At 55.2% G+C, this 15,892-nt stretch overlaps 1 protein-coding gene across 8 annotated transcripts in view; it reads left to right on the forward strand.

Moving 5' to 3' along the window:
* CFAP46 (cilia and flagella associated protein 46) overlaps window positions 1-15,892 on the forward strand; it is a 94,259-nt gene that overhangs the window by 38,860 nt on the left and 39,507 nt on the right. For all 8 annotated transcript variants that reach the window (XM_077877109.1, XM_077877113.1, XM_077877112.1 and 5 more), the window contains exons 23-31: window positions 1,938-2,069; window positions 2,375-2,537; window positions 8,302-8,386; window positions 10,543-10,681; window positions 10,877-11,060; window positions 12,009-12,168; window positions 12,443-12,648; window positions 13,468-13,689; window positions 14,276-14,425. In XM_077877109.1, the coding sequence (XP_077733235.1) occupies window positions 1,938-2,069; window positions 2,375-2,537; window positions 8,302-8,386; window positions 10,543-10,681; window positions 10,877-11,060; window positions 12,009-12,168; window positions 12,443-12,648; window positions 13,468-13,689; window positions 14,276-14,425 (1,441 nt within the window). The remainder of the gene's footprint in view (window positions 1-1,937; window positions 2,070-2,374; window positions 2,538-8,301; window positions 8,387-10,542; window positions 10,682-10,876; window positions 11,061-12,008; window positions 12,169-12,442; window positions 12,649-13,467; window positions 13,690-14,275; window positions 14,426-15,892) is intronic.

A 15,892-nucleotide genomic window follows, 5' to 3' on the forward strand; every position in this document is an offset into this window, starting at 1 on the left:
TGCAAGAAGGGGTCTTCAAAGGTGGGCTTCACATTTCACTCTTACCTTCTGCCGTGTGGGGTTGGAGGGCTGTTCAAACACCAGATGGAAGACATCCTGGGATAAAACAGGGTCCCATGCTGGGGGCTGCTGAGGCAGCTGGCATTTACAGGATATGACGTGGTGAGAGGGGGGGTTTCTGGACAGAGCATGTGTGCTCACAGGCACGGAGGTGTGGTCTCTAAGCTGAAGACAGATGGTGGAACCTAGAGTTGGCCAACGAGAGTCAGGGACGCGTCACTGAACTTGCCAGGCGCTCTGGAAGACCTCACGTTGGGGATAGGGCGGTAAGGCCTCCTGTAGACTCACCCTAAGAAGCCTCATTCGAATCTTGATAGAACAAGCTGAGCCACCAGTAAATTAACTGCCCGTCAGAAGGAAACCCAACCTTCCTCTAAAGGAAGACGTCAGCCACACTCTCGACAATAGAGCCCTTACAGTGTCCAGCATGAAATAAAAAACCACTAGACACGTGGAAACACAAGGAGATGTGCTCCCCTCCCAGGAGAAGACACAGTCATTAGGACAGAAACAGTCGGGCGCCTGGGTGGGTCAGAGGGTTAAGCGGCTGCTTTCGGCTCAGGTTGGGATCCTGTGGCCTGAGGCTCGAGTCCCGTGTCGGGCTCCCTGCTCAGTGGAGTCTGCTGCTCCCTCTCCCTCTGCCTGCCGCTCCCCCTGCGTGTGTGCTATTGCTCCCTCTTGTGAAATGAGATCTTTTTTAAAAGAAGAAAAATCTGTCCATCTAAAATTGTACGTCCAAGAATAGCCTTCAGAAAATGAAGGCAAAATCAAGATGTTTTAAGGTAAACTAAAGGTAAGATCGTCCATTCCTAGAAGAGATGTCAAAAGAAATTCTTCAGGCTAAAGGAAGATGATACAGCTGATGGAAACCTGGCCCAAGCAGCCGTCGAGAGCGCCCAGAGTGGCGAATCTGTGGGTAAACACAAGGGCTTTCCCCCTCAGTTCTTAAATGCTTTAAAAGATATTTGCCTGTTTGAAACAAAAGTACGCTGAATTGTGGGATTGTTAATATAGAAGTAAAATGCACGGCCGCAGGAACACGGGTGACAGGAAGGAGGTGCGTAGGAGTATATTGTTCAGAGTTCTTACATCACCTTAACCCAAGCTAGACCGTAACTAGTTAAGGACGCATGTTGTAATCTCTAGGGCAAGTCCTAAAAAAATAATAAAAAAGTATAACTAAAAATCCAATAGAGGTGATGAAATACAATGCTAAAAAATAGTGGATTAACTCAAAAGGGGGGAGGAAAGAAACAACATAGAGATTGAAAGGCAAGCAAGGCAAAGGGAGGGGTCGACCCCAACCGCATCCAGCTGTCTAGGTAAATATGTGGGGTGTGTTGCACTGAATACAGTGAGTAAGAGCCGACGAGAAGCTGTTTGCAAGAGACTCTCTTCAAAAACGAAGACTCGAATGGCCCGTGGAGGGAGCCTGCCCAGGTGCCCCCCGGGGGGAGTTTCGGGGATTTGCTCCCCTCTAGCGTCGGACGGGGGCGATGGGGCGTCGCGTGTGCACCAGCCACGGCGCGGCCACCATAGACATTTCGGGAGAAGGGCTCGCACATGACGTGGGTTTGCATCGAAACTGTAGGACTGAGCTCTCAGCACGCAGCGGGGCTCGGCCATCCTACGAGGCGGGAGCCAACGGGGGCTTCTGGTGCTCGGCTGTAGCTGCCGCGCGACAAACCACAAACGAGTCCTGTAAAACCCCAGTTCACGATTGTGTGTCGTGGTTCTGGGGGCCGACCGGATTCAGCCAGTTAGTCGTGGTTTGGGGACCTTCCTGAGGTTTCCGCGGACACCCCCAGGGCTCCCACCCCCTCCTGCCCGTGTCCCCGGAGAGCCGTCCTGCATGTGCGGCCCTTCTCTGTCTCCAGGGCCGAGACGGCGCCGGTGGCGGAGATGCTGAGCACCACAGCCTGCGTCCAGGGCAGGAGCATCATGGAGAACCTGAAGGGGAGAAAGCAGCTGCGCCTGGCGGCCGCGAGGGCCTTCATAGAGGCCGCCAGGTACGCCGCACCGTGCCGAGTGGCCAGGGGTTTGGGGTGCACGCCGCATAGGGGAGATGAACGGCACCTGCAGTACCACGGCATGAAGGGCCCGGCGCTTGGTGGGGACTGTCAGTAAGGCTGGCCCTTCCTTGGTGACCCTTTGTGGTGACGCCCACCCCACCCCCTGGACATGAGTCATCAGAGGGAGGGGGCACGTGCATCGTGGGGTGCCCTGTGGCACCCAGCCCCACCTCCTCCCTGTAAATCCAGGAGCCTCCCATGCACCGTGTCTGCGCCGCTCCCAGCCAGGGATTCCCTTTCAGGTTCGGGGGCATTGCGGGGAGCAGCGCCCTGGTGATGCTGGCCGCGAGGCACTACTGGAACACCTGGCTTCCGTTCCTGTCCTCCGCTGTCAACAGAAGGAAGACCAAGAACGTCATACAGAAGATCATTAGCATCATCAACAAGACCGAAAGGAAAAAGCAGGTGTGCCGCGTGGGGCCGCGGTGGGGTGGGCTCCCTCCAGAAGGGGCGGGGGACATCCCAAGGGAGACAGACCTCGGGGAGCTGTCGAAACCAGAAACACGAAGGCCCGCAGAGTGGGGGGCTCGGAGGACGGCAACCTCTCCCAAATCCCAGCTGGGCGAAATGTCACCCCACCCTCTGTGCCCTCCGGAGGACGCTGGCCCACACCAGAAAGCTCCAGCAGGAGAGAGGAAGGGGACGGAGGAGGGGGGGACAGAAGGGTAGATTCAGATGGCAGAAGTCAAGGTGTGACCACCCCACGCCCACCCCATCACCAGCGCGTGAGGTCTTGGTAGAGGGACTGCCCCCGACTGGCTCCCCGTGTCTGGCTGGCCCCTGAGCGGGCACCGCTGGGCCCAGAGCCAGCGCGAGAGGGTCCGTGGAGGTGCGTGAGGCGGCCCTCCCGCCTGCTGACCACGTGTGTCCCGAGCACATCCTGCGCATTCCCAGCCCCAGCCCTTGGCCCCCGCAGGCCTTCCGGCACCTTTCCCATCTGCCCGGGAAGGCCAGCCTCATGCCTATGAACCCGCGGTGTTCAGCAGGGCCCCGAGGAGGGCAAGGTCTGCAGGTCAAAGGCGTTGGCAGACCGAGGTCCGTGGGCAGACAGTAGGGCAGAGCCTGTGGACGGAGCCGGTTGGGCCCTCGGCCCAGCGCCCCGTGGAGCCTCAGAGGCCAGCAGCCAGACGAGCTGTGGGAGGCGTGGCGGGGACGGGGACGGGGACGAGGATGAGGATGGGCACCACAGGGGAGCTACCCACTGCGCTGACTCCAGCGCTGGGCTCGTGGCAGGAGGGCCCACAGCGGTGTGTGAACATGTGACCTTCCCAAGGCCGTCCCCGGCCGGGGAGACTGCCGTCCAAGGCACAGCAAGAAGAAAATGGAAAATCGTAGTCTCACATAAGCAATTGGTCGATGCTTCCTATCCCCTTACTGGGGTGTTGAGGAGCTCCGGCGGTCTGAGCGGGGTGCGCAGCGCTGCCCATGGGCCGCATCTCGCCTGTCTGCTGTTTGCGTAAATAAAGTTTCATCGGGACACGATCGTGCTGTTCGTTTACGTATTGTCTGTGGCTTGGCTACCACAGCAGAGGGGAGTAGTGGTGACGGCGGCCGGGTGACCCGCGACGCCAGAAGTACTTAGTACCTGGCACTTTACGGGAAAGGTTTGCCAAGCCCAGGCGTGAACTTAGCCTCAAGTTCAGTTCTTGCCAATGTGCTTTTTAAAATTATGGTAAAATACACGTAACATAATATTTACTGTTTTAACTGATCGAAAGTATACAATTCAGTGTGACCTTCACCAGTGTCCATACCTGAAGCCTTTTCATCATCCCCGACAGAAACCCTGTCCCCGTAAGACAACAGCTCCACTTCCTGTGTCTGTGAATGGGGGGCCCTAGGTTCCTCATATCAGTGGAATCATAAGGGCCCTGTCCTTCTGCGTCTGGCTGATTTCACTCGGCGTAGTGTCCTCAAGCTTCGTCCGTGTTGTAGCAGGCGTCAGCATTTCCTTTTTATGGCTGCGTAGTATTCCACTGTAGGGATGGACCACAGTTGGCTTATCCATCCATCCATCGATGGACGTGATTTCGCTGCTGTGAACGTGGGTGTACAGGTATCTCCGTGTCCCCGCTCTCAGTTCTTTTGGTCGTGTACCTAGGAGTGGAGTTGCTGGGTTATATGGTACTTGTGTGTTTAACCTTTGGGGGAAATGCAAAAGTATTTACCACAGAAGTTGCTCCATTGTACATTCCCACCAGACCTTCTGATTTCTGCACCTCCTTGTCAGCACTTGTTAGTTCCCATGTTAAAAAAAAATCATGCCCATCCCAATAGAGAGGTACAAAGCGGTACCTCATTGTGGTGGGTTTTTTTTTTTTTTAAGATTTTATTTATTTATTTGAGAGAGAGAATGCATGTGTGCGCCCAGAAGTGGGAGGAGGGTCAGAGGGCGAGGGAGAAGCAGACTCTGGGCTGAGCAGGGAGCCCGACGTGGGGCCCAGTCCAGGACCTGGGATCATGACCTGGGCCGAAGGCAGACGCTTCACGGACTGAGCCGCCCAGGAGCTCCCACGCCTCACCATGGTTTTGATTCGCATTTTCTGATGACTAATGATATTGAGCTTTACATTTGCCGATTAGCTATCCACAGATTTTCTTTGGGAAACATCTCTTATGTGAGCGACCCCTAACTCTGGGAAATGAACAAGGGGTAGGGGAAGGGGAGGTGGGCAGGGGGCCAGGGGGACTGGGTGACGGGCACTGAGGGGGGCACTTGGCGGGATGAGCACTGGGTGTTATTTTATATGTTGGCAAATTGAACACCGATAAAAAAAATTTTTTTTAAAAAGAAACATCTGTTCACGTTCCTTGCCCATCTTTGAACTGGTTTGTTTTTTGTTGTTGAGTTGTAAGAGTTCTCTGTGTATCCTGGATATTAATCCCTTATCAGGCAAAAGACTTGGAGATTTTTTTTCTCCATTTGTTTCACTGCCTCTTCACTCCCTTGGTGGAATCTTTTGATGCACAGAAGTTCTTAATTATGATGAAATTCAACTATGTTTTTCTTTTTGCCTGTGTTTTTGGTGTCACGTCCATAGAGTCATCACCAAATCCAATGTCATGAAGAATTTTTCCAGTGATTTCTTCTAAGAGTGGTACAGCTTTAGCTCTTAGGTTTAGGGTTGTTTTCCCTCACTTTGAGTTAATTTCAGTATATGGTGTAAGATGGGGGGAAAGTTTTATTCCTTTGCATGTAAAAATCCAGTTTCCCCCGCACCAGTTGTTGAAAAGACTGTTCTTGCCCCGTTGAATGATCTTGGCATCCTGGCCAAAGACCATTTCACCATGTATGTGAGAGGTTGTTTCTGGGCTCTGTCTTCTATTCCTCTGGTCTGTGTGTCTGTCTTTATGCCAGGACCGCACTGATCGGATTACTACAGCTTTGTAGTAAACTTTGAAATCAGGAACTACGAGCCTTACAACTTTATTAATCCTTTTTGAGATGGGTTTTGGCCACTTGGGGCCTCCTTGCAATTCCACATGAATTTGAGGATTGACTTTCCTATGTCTCCGGAAAAAAAAGGTGGAATTTCGAGAGGGATTGTGTTGACTCCGTAGATATCTTTGGGTGGTACGGACAGTTTAACATTTTGAAGACTTTCCGTGAACATGGATGTTTCTCCATTCATGTAGATCTTCCTTAATTTCTTTCAGCAATGTTTCCATAGTTTGCAGCAGATCTGTCTCTCATCTCTTTGGAAGGATTTAGTTCTTTTTTTTTTTTTTTTTGGATTTAGTTCTTTTAAGAGCTAATATAAATGAAACCGCTTTCTGTGTTAGCTCTGGCTGCCGTCACAAAATGCTGGGTGACTGGGTGGCTTAGACAACAGAAATTTGTTTCACGTTCTTCTGGAGTCTGGAAGTCAAAGGCCAGGGAAGCAGCGTGGTCAGGTTCTGATACAGGCCTTCTTCCTGCCTTGCATACATCTGCCTTCTTGCTCCGTCCTCCTCTGGGGCAGTGTGGCGACAGAGCAAGATATCTGCTGTCTCCTCGTCTTAGGAGGACACTAATCCCATCATGCGGACCCTCCCTCCCCTCATGACCTCATCTAATCCTAATTACCCCCAAAGACCTCATCTCCAAATATCAGCACACTGGGGACGAGGGTCGAGGGGGCGGGTGCACAACTAAGTCCACAGCACTTTCTAGTTTCCTTTCTGGATTGTTCATTGCTGCTACGTAGAAAAACAACCGATTGTTGTATTGTTGTGTCCTGCAACTTTGCGAAATTCATTTATTAGTCCCAATTTTGTCTTGGGGATTCTTTGGGATCTTCTGTATATAGGATCATGTCCTCTGCGAATGGAGACAGTTCTACCTCTTCTTTCCAATTTGGATAACATGTATTCTTTTTCTTGTCTATTACTCTGGCTGGAATTTCCAGTAAAATTTTGAACAGCAGCAGTGAAAGCAGGCATCCTCATCTTGTTCCTGATAGCAGGGGCGAGCGTCAGTCTCTCACCACTGAGCACAGTGTCAGCTGTGGATCTTTCATAAATACCCTTTATGTGTTGAAGAATGTTCCCATTATTCTTAGTTTTCTAGGATCTTACTATGAAAAGTTGTTGGATTTTGTCAAATGCCTTTTCTCCATCAGTTGAGATGATCATGAAGTTTCTCTGCCATTTTATGAATGTGATGGGTTACATTGATTGATCTTCTGTGCAACCACCCTTGTATTCCTGGGATAAACCCCATGTGGTCATGGTGAATAATGTTTTTACCGTGCAGCTGGATTTGATTTGCTAAATCTTGTTGAGGATTTTTGCCTCATCTATATCCATTATGAGTATTTTTCTGTGATTTTCCTTGTGATGCCTTCGTCTGGATTTGCTATTAAGGTAATGCTGGTGTCAGAATCAGTGTGGAAGTATTTCTTCCCCTTCAGTATTTTGAAGACTTGAGGAGGATTAGTGTCAATAGTTTAGATGTTTAGTAGAATCTACCCGTGAGCCACTGAGTCCAGGACTTTTCTGTGTTGGGAGCTGATCATTGATTCCGTCTCTGCTTGTGCACGTTTGTTGAGATTTTTCCATTTCTTGGTGAGTCAGCTTAGGCAGCATGTATGTTTCAAGGTATTTTTCCATTTCTTCTGGTCTTCTAATCTGTTGGTGGTGTACGCTAGCCCCCAGGGTTCTCCTAGAATCCTGTTTATCTCTCCAGGATTGGTGGCAAGTTTCCCACTTGCACTTCTGATTCTAGTTATTTGTGTCTACTTTTTTTTCCTTTTTGTTAGTCTTGCTAAAATTTTGTCAGTTGTCTTGATCTTTTCATTGACTTTCTCAATGATTTTTCCAATCTGTTTTATTTATCTGTGCTCTGGTCTGTTGGCTTTGAGTTTGGTTGCTCTTTTCTAATTCCTTAAGTTGTGAAGTTAGGTTGTTGATTTGAGATCTTTCTTCTATCGATGTAGGCATTTGCAGCTATAAACTCTGAGCACTGCTTTTGCTGTATCTTACAAGTTTTTCCTTATGTATTTATTTAGAGAGAACTTGCACAAGTGGGGAGTGGGGCAGAGAGAGAGAATCTCAAGCAGACGCCCCGCTGAGCAGGAAGCCCAAGGCAGGGCTCCATCCCAGGACCCCGAGATCATGACCTGAGCCTAAATCAACAGTCAGATGCTTAACCAGCTGCATCACCCAGGCACCCCCTTACAAGTATTTTCTAATGTGCCTTTGATCCCATTGATTTCAAGCTCTAAAACGGATTTGGGTGCTTCCTGTCATTAAAAAAGCTGCAGGCTATGCTGGGGGTAGTCCCTATGTGTGTGTCCTCCTGTGCTCCAGGGAGCCTTTTCTCATGGGCAAAACTTGACTTCACTTTTTATGACTTAGTATTTCAGAAATTTATTTATTTTTTTAAAAAAATTGTTAAAGACTTTATTCATAGAGACACAGAGAGAGAGAGAGAGAGAGGCAGAGACACAGGCAGAGGGAGAAGCAGGCTCCATGCAGGGAGCCTGACGTGGGACTCGATCCTCGGTCTCCAGGATCACGCCCTGGGCTGCAGGCAGTGTTAAACCGCTGCCCCACTGGGGCTGCCCAGTATTTCAGAAATTTAGCTGCAGTTTCTGTTATTAGACACTGAGCCAAATAAACACCAAAATGGTGAAAGAATAAATTGCAACTTTCAAATCTATGTATTGTTTCTTTGTTTTTATATCAGAGAGAAGGCAAAGCACTGCTCCTGCACCAGTGGCCTACAGCGGACTTCCACAGTGGAGGGTCGACAGAAGGTCATTTTCTCCCAGGTTTGTAGACACAAGACAGACACAGCCAGAGGCACAAGGAAAGGGAAGTGCTCAATGCTGTGAATTCCTGTGCGAAGGCTGCTTAACTGGGACGGTGACCACAGGGAGTGTCTGCTCGGCACTTGGCACTTCATGGGTAATGAGCCCTGAGCGCTTCTCGTGAACAACTTCATGGAATCCCCGTTGTGTGCACAGGGACACCAAAGCCTAGAGGCCCCCTGTCCAGGGCCCCCTGGGGTCAGAGCAGGAGCTCTCAACCTAGTGGCCGCTGTGAAACCCGGCCCCTGGCTTACTCAGGCACATAGACCATATTCTTCTAACTTCCATAAAAAAAAATGTGGAGATGGACCCTTGCAAAACCAAATAAGACACAAACTGAACTTAGAACAGCAAAACTATATTTGAGAATTCATGTTTAATTCTGCTAAAAAATAATCATCCCTGTAAGAGTGTCAGTGTCTGTTGGAGAGTGTAAATGCCGGGGATTAGGATGGCAGTCCCCCCTCCCCGAGAACTTTAGGTCTATTTAGAGAGATAAACTTGATTTAAAATAATGAACAAAAGTATACCCATGTGTAATTAAACATTGAATCCTACACCCAAACAGTTGGCAGGAGTCCGCTGGCGCTGCAGAGCGTGCTGTGGCTGGCGGCCCACACAGGGGACACGTAGCCCCGTGCAGCCCACGCTGCCTGCTAGAATGCAGCACCCCTGGGACACTGTGCAGGTCAAGTGTGCGCTGAACTCCCTGCGCCAGAATAAACACGACAGAGGTTAAACAGTTGAGCAGTAGTAAGAATTCAAACTGTAGGGAAAAATGAGAAAGTAGAATTGAGCGTAGCAGGTGTTTTGTGGGAAGATTACCTCTTAAACTTTAAAGTGAGCAGAGAGTCACACCTACAAATACACAAAAACTTAAATAATGAGAACAATAAGAAATACAGAAAATTAAAAAGTAAACACTGGGACAATATTTTCACCAAATTTGGGAGCTAAATGAATAACTCCTGTGATATGTAGTCGTATTAGTCAGGGTGGGCTGTGCTGTGCTGCGGTAACGAAGTAGCCCCAGAGCCCAGGGGCTTAGCTCCACTAGCACTGGTCTCCCCCGCAAGGCCTCGTGGGCTCCCCTCCACCTCACGGCCTCCCCTGGAAGGACCTGTGGGGGAAGGGGTGCAGGAGGGGGGTCCCAGTGCACAGACGACTGCTGGGCTCTTTGGCGGGCGGGGCCTGGGCCACAGCCCCCCGTGGGTGGACTGGAGAAGCAGGAGGTGGTCCAATGACAGGCCCATGACCGAGGATCAGGGATCAGTCCCCCTGAGCCGGGCAGGACTGAAATGCCCAACAGCAGCCCTATTGGCCGTTTCAGAGGTTGGCCAGCTTATCCGGTCATGCGCCCGAATCCACCTGCTCCTGGGCGTGGACAGCAGGGACACCTGTAGATCCCAGCACCGGCCGTGCAGAGGCCACAGGGGGCCCACGGGTCCCACACAGCCTGTACTGGCGGAGTCCCCAGGCATGCTCTCCCCTCTGCTCCAACAATTCAAAACAGGGAAAGTTTTGAATGGCTACATGGTCAGAGATGTCAACTAGAGCCACCTGAGTGTCCTGTGCCCACGGTGGGGCCTCTGCTTACGTGGACGGTGGGGCGCTGAAGCTCAGCGGTGGTCGCCGTCCCTCAGCAGGTGCTTCCACCTGCGGGGCCCAGCGAGCAGCCACAGCTGACGGTGCTGGTTACGGCTGTGGGGACTGATTCTGCTCCCCTCATGCTCACACTGCTTATTTTCAGAGCTACGGAAACGTGACAAAGGGCTCGGAGGACGCAGAGTTTGAGCAAGCTTAAGTGGGGGCGGGCGGCCCAGCAGGGGTGCGGGTGCGCTCAGGAAGCACCTGGTGGGGGTGAACCGCGTCAGGGGAGGAAGACCAGGGGGGCAGCTGCAGGGACAGCAGCCCCTGAGGAGCCATGTCACGTGGCTCTGCTCCCCACGGAGCGCCGCGTGTCGGCCTGAGGGCAGTTGTCAGGCCCTGAGGTCGGGCCACAGTTTGGGGCTCTGAGTGTTGCTGAGTGAGCTCCCCGTGGCACCCGAGGGCCCTGCCAGCCTCGCTGCCCACGCACAGGCCCCTTCTCCGGCTCCTGAGCACCTCTCCCACCACAGGGGCCGAGGACGATCTGACGCTCCGCGCGGCGCTCTACGGCCTGCTCTTCCACTGCCACGCGGACCACGGCGACTGGGAGGGAGGCCTCAAGGTGCTGGACGAGGCCGTGCACGTGCTGCCCCGGACGGCACACCGCCTGTGAGTGCTCCTCCCTCCTGGGGCCCCCTCGGCGCCCACCCCACATTCCCAACACGCGAGAATCCCAAGTAACTCAGGCTCCGTTCTGGTTTGTCTTTGTCAGAAGGAAAAGGGACTCCGACCCCTTAGTTTTAGATGCATCACACATATTTGTTTATCACTCAAGCGTTAATCTCTCTCTTTTCCTCTTTTTAGCTTGATTTTCAAACACATGGTAATCGTGAAGGCCAAACTTGGCCAGAATTTTACAATGGAAATACAGAAATTCAAAGACGAAAGTGAAGATTATTTGGCACACATGTGGCACCGGCTGGCCTTGAACTCAAAGAGCGTCCACGGGGAGCTGGTCTGCTACCACAACGCGATCCAGGCCTTACAGGTGTGCCTGCGGCTGTGACTGGAGCTGCTCGGTATAGACGTGGCCCCTGGAGGGAGGCTGAGCCCCCGGGCGGCTGCTGTGCGGGAGCCTCAGAGGAGGAGGTGCAGCCGCGCGAGGTGATGGGCCCTTCTGATGAGTCAAGGGCAATGGACCGACGACCCGTGTCTTCTCTGACACCTTCCCAGCGCGGAGGGCCGAGGTCCTCGTGTGGGTGGGGCACCCGTGTTGCTGCAGGGGAGATGGTTGTGGGGGGCAGCGGGTGAAGCCTACCCAAGGAGGGGACGCCCGAGGCCAGACTGGGCTGAGGAGGGAGCAGCACTCTGCAGCCTTCGGAGATTCGGGGGTCTTGGGGCGCTCCCCACCCCAACAAGAGCTGTGACGCGGGAGTGGATTCGGGGGGTGCCTCGGTGTAGGGCCCAGCAGGTGGAAGGCGGAGGCGCCATCGGCAGGGCTGGCTCTGCTCTCTGAGGGTCAGGGATTCGTGACCTCGTTTGAGCATGGGCCAGGGCCTTGGGCTGGACGCTGGGGCTGCCTGCTGCTCGGAGCAGCACCTTCCCTGACCCCTGGAGCTCTGGTTAACCACAGAACCATCCAGAGAAAGCCTCACCTGCACATCCAAACGATTGCCCGAGGAATCAAAGCTGCGCAGAGCAAAGACGGCCTGACTCAGGAGGGGGCAGGTGGGGAGCGGGGCTGGCGGGGCTGGCGGGCACCCGCGGACGGAGTGGAGGGCCCCGGGAGACTGCCAGGCTGTGTTCTGAGGACAACGGAAAGCTTCCAACCAGTGTGGCCGTCAGATAAGTCGGCCAGGGGGTCCCGCTGCAGTGGAGGCGGGGTCAGTGCACACACTTGCTTCCAGAGGATGTAGCAGCGACGCCCTCCATTTCAGTGTTTGGGACACCGAGTGGCAAGCACATGTCTCTTCTGTCCTTGTTTTTCATCCCAAAGAAGCCAGAGAGTGAGTGGCAAAAAGTCGAGTACATCATGGAATTCAGCGAGTGGCTTTATTACAAACAGTTTCCTATGGAAGACGTGACTTTCCACCTAAAGTGGGCGATTGACATCCTGCTGATGATGACATCTGCCAGGGACACGCCTGAGCCGGCAGGTGACGTGGGGCTGCTCTGGTTCACAGCCGGCGTTCAGTGTGTCCAGGGCTGCGCCCTCCTGGGGCGCCGGGGGAGCTCAGGTGGGGAAGCTCCGTCCCACGCGGGCCTGGGACGGATGTGTCCTCTCGGCCCCGCTGGCACCTGCAGCCAGGGGAGGAGCCCTGGGATGGCCGTCCCTCAGGTCAGCCTGGCCCCTGACGGTGGGCGCCCCTCCCAGAAGGGCCCAGGACCCCCAATCGGGTGCTCATGGCTGCGGGCACCCCTGTCTTGCAGAGGAGCACCTGCCCGCTCAGGCGGCCCCTGAGAGTCCAGGGCCCGAGGACACGGGGATGGCCCCCTTGGAGAGGCTTTGGAACGTGAGACAGCTGGAGGCGCTGGCCCGTGCCTACACCCTGCTGGCCCTGGTGGTGTCCCCGAGCGCTGCCGACTACGAGGACTACTGCCTCATGGCCTACACGTTTCTCAAGCGCATCTGGCAGGTGAGGCGTGAGGCTGCTCCACCCTGGGTCCCCGTGCCTCCTCCTTGTACCCACAGGCCTCACCGGCTTGTGCAGCCCCTCGGAGGGGGGCCTTCCCCCACTGCAGTGGCCAGGGCCACCCTTCTCCGAAGCCCACCCACCACCCTTGTCCATCCACCCAGAAGTGCCCGGGGCAAGGGTGCCCAAGCCCCTGCATGTGGAGGGGATGGCCAGCCTATGCTTGCATCTGCCTGTCCCTCGCACCCTGGCACTCGGCTTCCAGAACCTTCTTCCGTGTGTCCCCCGTCCCCACCATCTCTTTACTCCCTTGGAGCTCTTGGAGCCTCTGGTCCTTGAGAACCTCCTGAGGGCAGCGCCCCTGACCCTCCCAGCAATGTGCTGGGGGACAGTGGGGCTGTCACCTGTCGGCAGCGGGAAGAATGGGAGGGACTGGGAGGCATCCCTGGGCTTCGGGATGCCCCGCCCACTCTCCCACCACCCACAAAACAGGGATTCTTTACACGTCTTCCAGGAGAACTGCTAAAAGTCGTATGTGCTCTTAATTAGAGACAGGAGCTCACGTCATGGAGCTGACAAGCGCTCCTTGGAGGGCAGCCCTGTGTGCCCGCTGGCCCAGCGTCCTGGAGGCCGAGTGTCCCACCACCGAGGGGCGCTGCAGCCACCTGTGCAGGGGGCGGGCTCACTGGTGTGGCCCCGGTGCCTGAGCGGACACGAGGTTCCCACTCGGAGCCTTAGGACCACAGACCCCAGATGGCGCAGGTGCAGGGGGGTGGGCGCAGCTGCTCTTAATGTGGCAAATCTGGATTTTACTTTTCACAGGTTTCTTTATTAACAGCAGGAAAAACAATTTCAGAAAGTAAAATTCTAGAAGCAGCACCTAGTTCACATTTGTTATTGCCTAAAAAAGAGAAGGAGAAGAAGAAGGAGAAAGAGAAGGAGAAAGAGAAGGAGAAGAAGGAGAAGGAGAAAGAGGAGAAGAAGGAGAAGGAGAAGGAGAGAGATAAAGAGAAGGAGAAGGAGAAAGGCCGAGACCCCAAGCAGGTGCCGCGCACGACCGAGTGTGCAGACTGTGCCCGGGCGGCCCTGGCAGTGGGCGGGCAGGGCCGCGGGCTGGGGCCACGCAGCGAGTGGAGGCCCACACCCAGGCTGCAAGGCCTGGAGACCCTCTCTGTGCCTCAGTTTGTTCTTCCGTAAAGTGGAGGCAGCGACTTCACCCCCAGCCCGGGCTGGTAGGAGGGTGACCCGGGCCGTGTGCGTGCCCGGGCAGGTGTGTGCGCAGGAGGGCGGCTCTCGGGAGCCGCGGGGAGACAGTCCCGTGGGCGCGGCCCCTGGAGCAGGCACCCACACTGGGCTGCGGCACCGAGTCCTCCGGGCGCTCGTGCACGCGGCACTGACCGGGCCCAGGTGTGCGGGTCCCGGGGAGACACTGGCTGCGCCCGCGGCCAGGAGCTTCGGCTTCGCGGCCTGCGAGTGACATCGGAGCGCGTTGCCCGTGGCCTCGAATGCGGCTGTGGTGTGGTCCGCCCGGGCCGGGACAGCGGGGCGCCCTCGGGGCAGGGGCGGGCGCGCCGTCACCCCCTCTGCTCAAGCTGTGCTGGGTGCTAAGCCCCGGGGTCCTGCTTTGCAGAACCAGACGGCGCTTCCTGGCAAACAACCGGAAGACTTACCGGGGAGCATAGAAGAATGGGCGTCCTACTCCTGCCCCGAAGACGTGGTGTCTGTGTTTAAACAGGACAGAAGCGACTTGACCATGAACCCATCAAGCATCCAGAAGCCGGTGAGGTGATTGCACAGCGGCGTGGGCCGCCTGTGGTCCGAGCCCGTGTCCCTCCCGCTAGCCTTTCCGTCGCGAGGTCCACCCAGAAAGAGGGGGACAAAGCAAGGGGCCGGCTTAGACACTTGTCGAGCAGGCCCAGGCCCCGGGCCCCTCCCAGGTGCCCCCAGACAACCACCAGTGTCCTCGGAAGCTCATGCAGGCCCCCCAACACCCTGGAACGCGGGGACCCCGTGCCTACTGTCGGGCTGGGGCGGTAGCAGGGCTGGGGGCTGCAGCAGCAGACAACTCCTCCCTGCGCTGCGGAGGCCGGAGGCCACGGCTGGCACGCTGGGCCCAAGTTGGGGTGTCAGCGGGGCCACCTTCCCTCTGGGTCTCCCGGGAAGAGCTCCAGGGGTCCCCAGGCTGTACACCCCCATCTCTGGTTCCCACCTCGGGGTCCCACCCCTCTCCACCTCCCCCTTACAGTGAGCCCTGTGATGACATTGGGGCCTCTGGGGAACCCGCAAAGGTCTCTCCCTGTCTGGATCATAACATTCACTGCACTGGCGACGAGGCCCCTTGCCGTGTGGGGTTCCAGGGCTTTGACCCAGTGACTTCCGGGACCTTAATCACCCACTGCCTTCCGCCTGTCTTTTGGGTGTAAAAACGTGGAAATATTCATCGTAAAGCTTTCGCGTTTGGGTTCGTTCATCCAGTATGTTGTGGGACTCCTCCACGGTCGTGGGTCTCCGTCATCGGTGGCTTTCACTGCTGTGGAGCGGTCCCGCGGCCCATGACGAGACCACACTCTGTCCATTGGGCTCACGATGACGTTTGGGTCGTGTGCTGTGAGCACCCGTGGCAGGGCTTGAGCGTCTTGGGGTACGTGTGTGGTCGCTGCATCGCCTGTGGCCAGGCTGCCCCACAAGTGGCCGTGCAGGTTCCATCCCCACCCGGGGCGGGCAGGAGCTCCCGCCACGCCCTTGCCAGCCCCCTGTGGCTCACCCTCCCGCATCGGCCACCCCGACGGGGCCTGGCAGCACGTCCCCGTGGCCTCGCTGGGCGCTCCCTGGGCACCGTGAGGCTGCGCCCTTTGCCGTGCCCACTGGCCACTTGCATGTCCTCTTCTGTGGCCTTTCCAGTCTGTTGCCCACATTTTATTAAGGTTTCTGTCTCTTTGTTGTTGATTTGAAGGAATTCTTTAGCCTGGAAGTGACGCTGACAGTTTATGAACGCCCGGTCACCTTCCACTCTGTGCTTTGTTTTTTTTGTTTTTTTTTTTAATATTTTTTAATTTATTTGTGATAGTCACAGAGAGAGAGAGAGAGGCAGAGACACAGGCAGAGGGAGAAGCAGGCTCCATGCACCGGGAGCCCGATGTGGGATTCGATCCCGGGTCTCCAGGATCGCGCCCTGGGCCAAAGGCAAGGGCCAAACCTCTGCGCCACCCAGGGATCCCCCCACTCTGTGCTTTGGCTCTTGAGGTCG

The sequence above is a fragment of the Canis aureus genome, chromosome 29 (assembly GCF_053574225.1).
Source record: "Canis aureus isolate CA01 chromosome 29, VMU_Caureus_v.1.0, whole genome shotgun sequence".
In the NCBI taxonomy this organism is placed as follows: domain Eukaryota; kingdom Metazoa; phylum Chordata; class Mammalia; order Carnivora; family Canidae; genus Canis; species Canis aureus.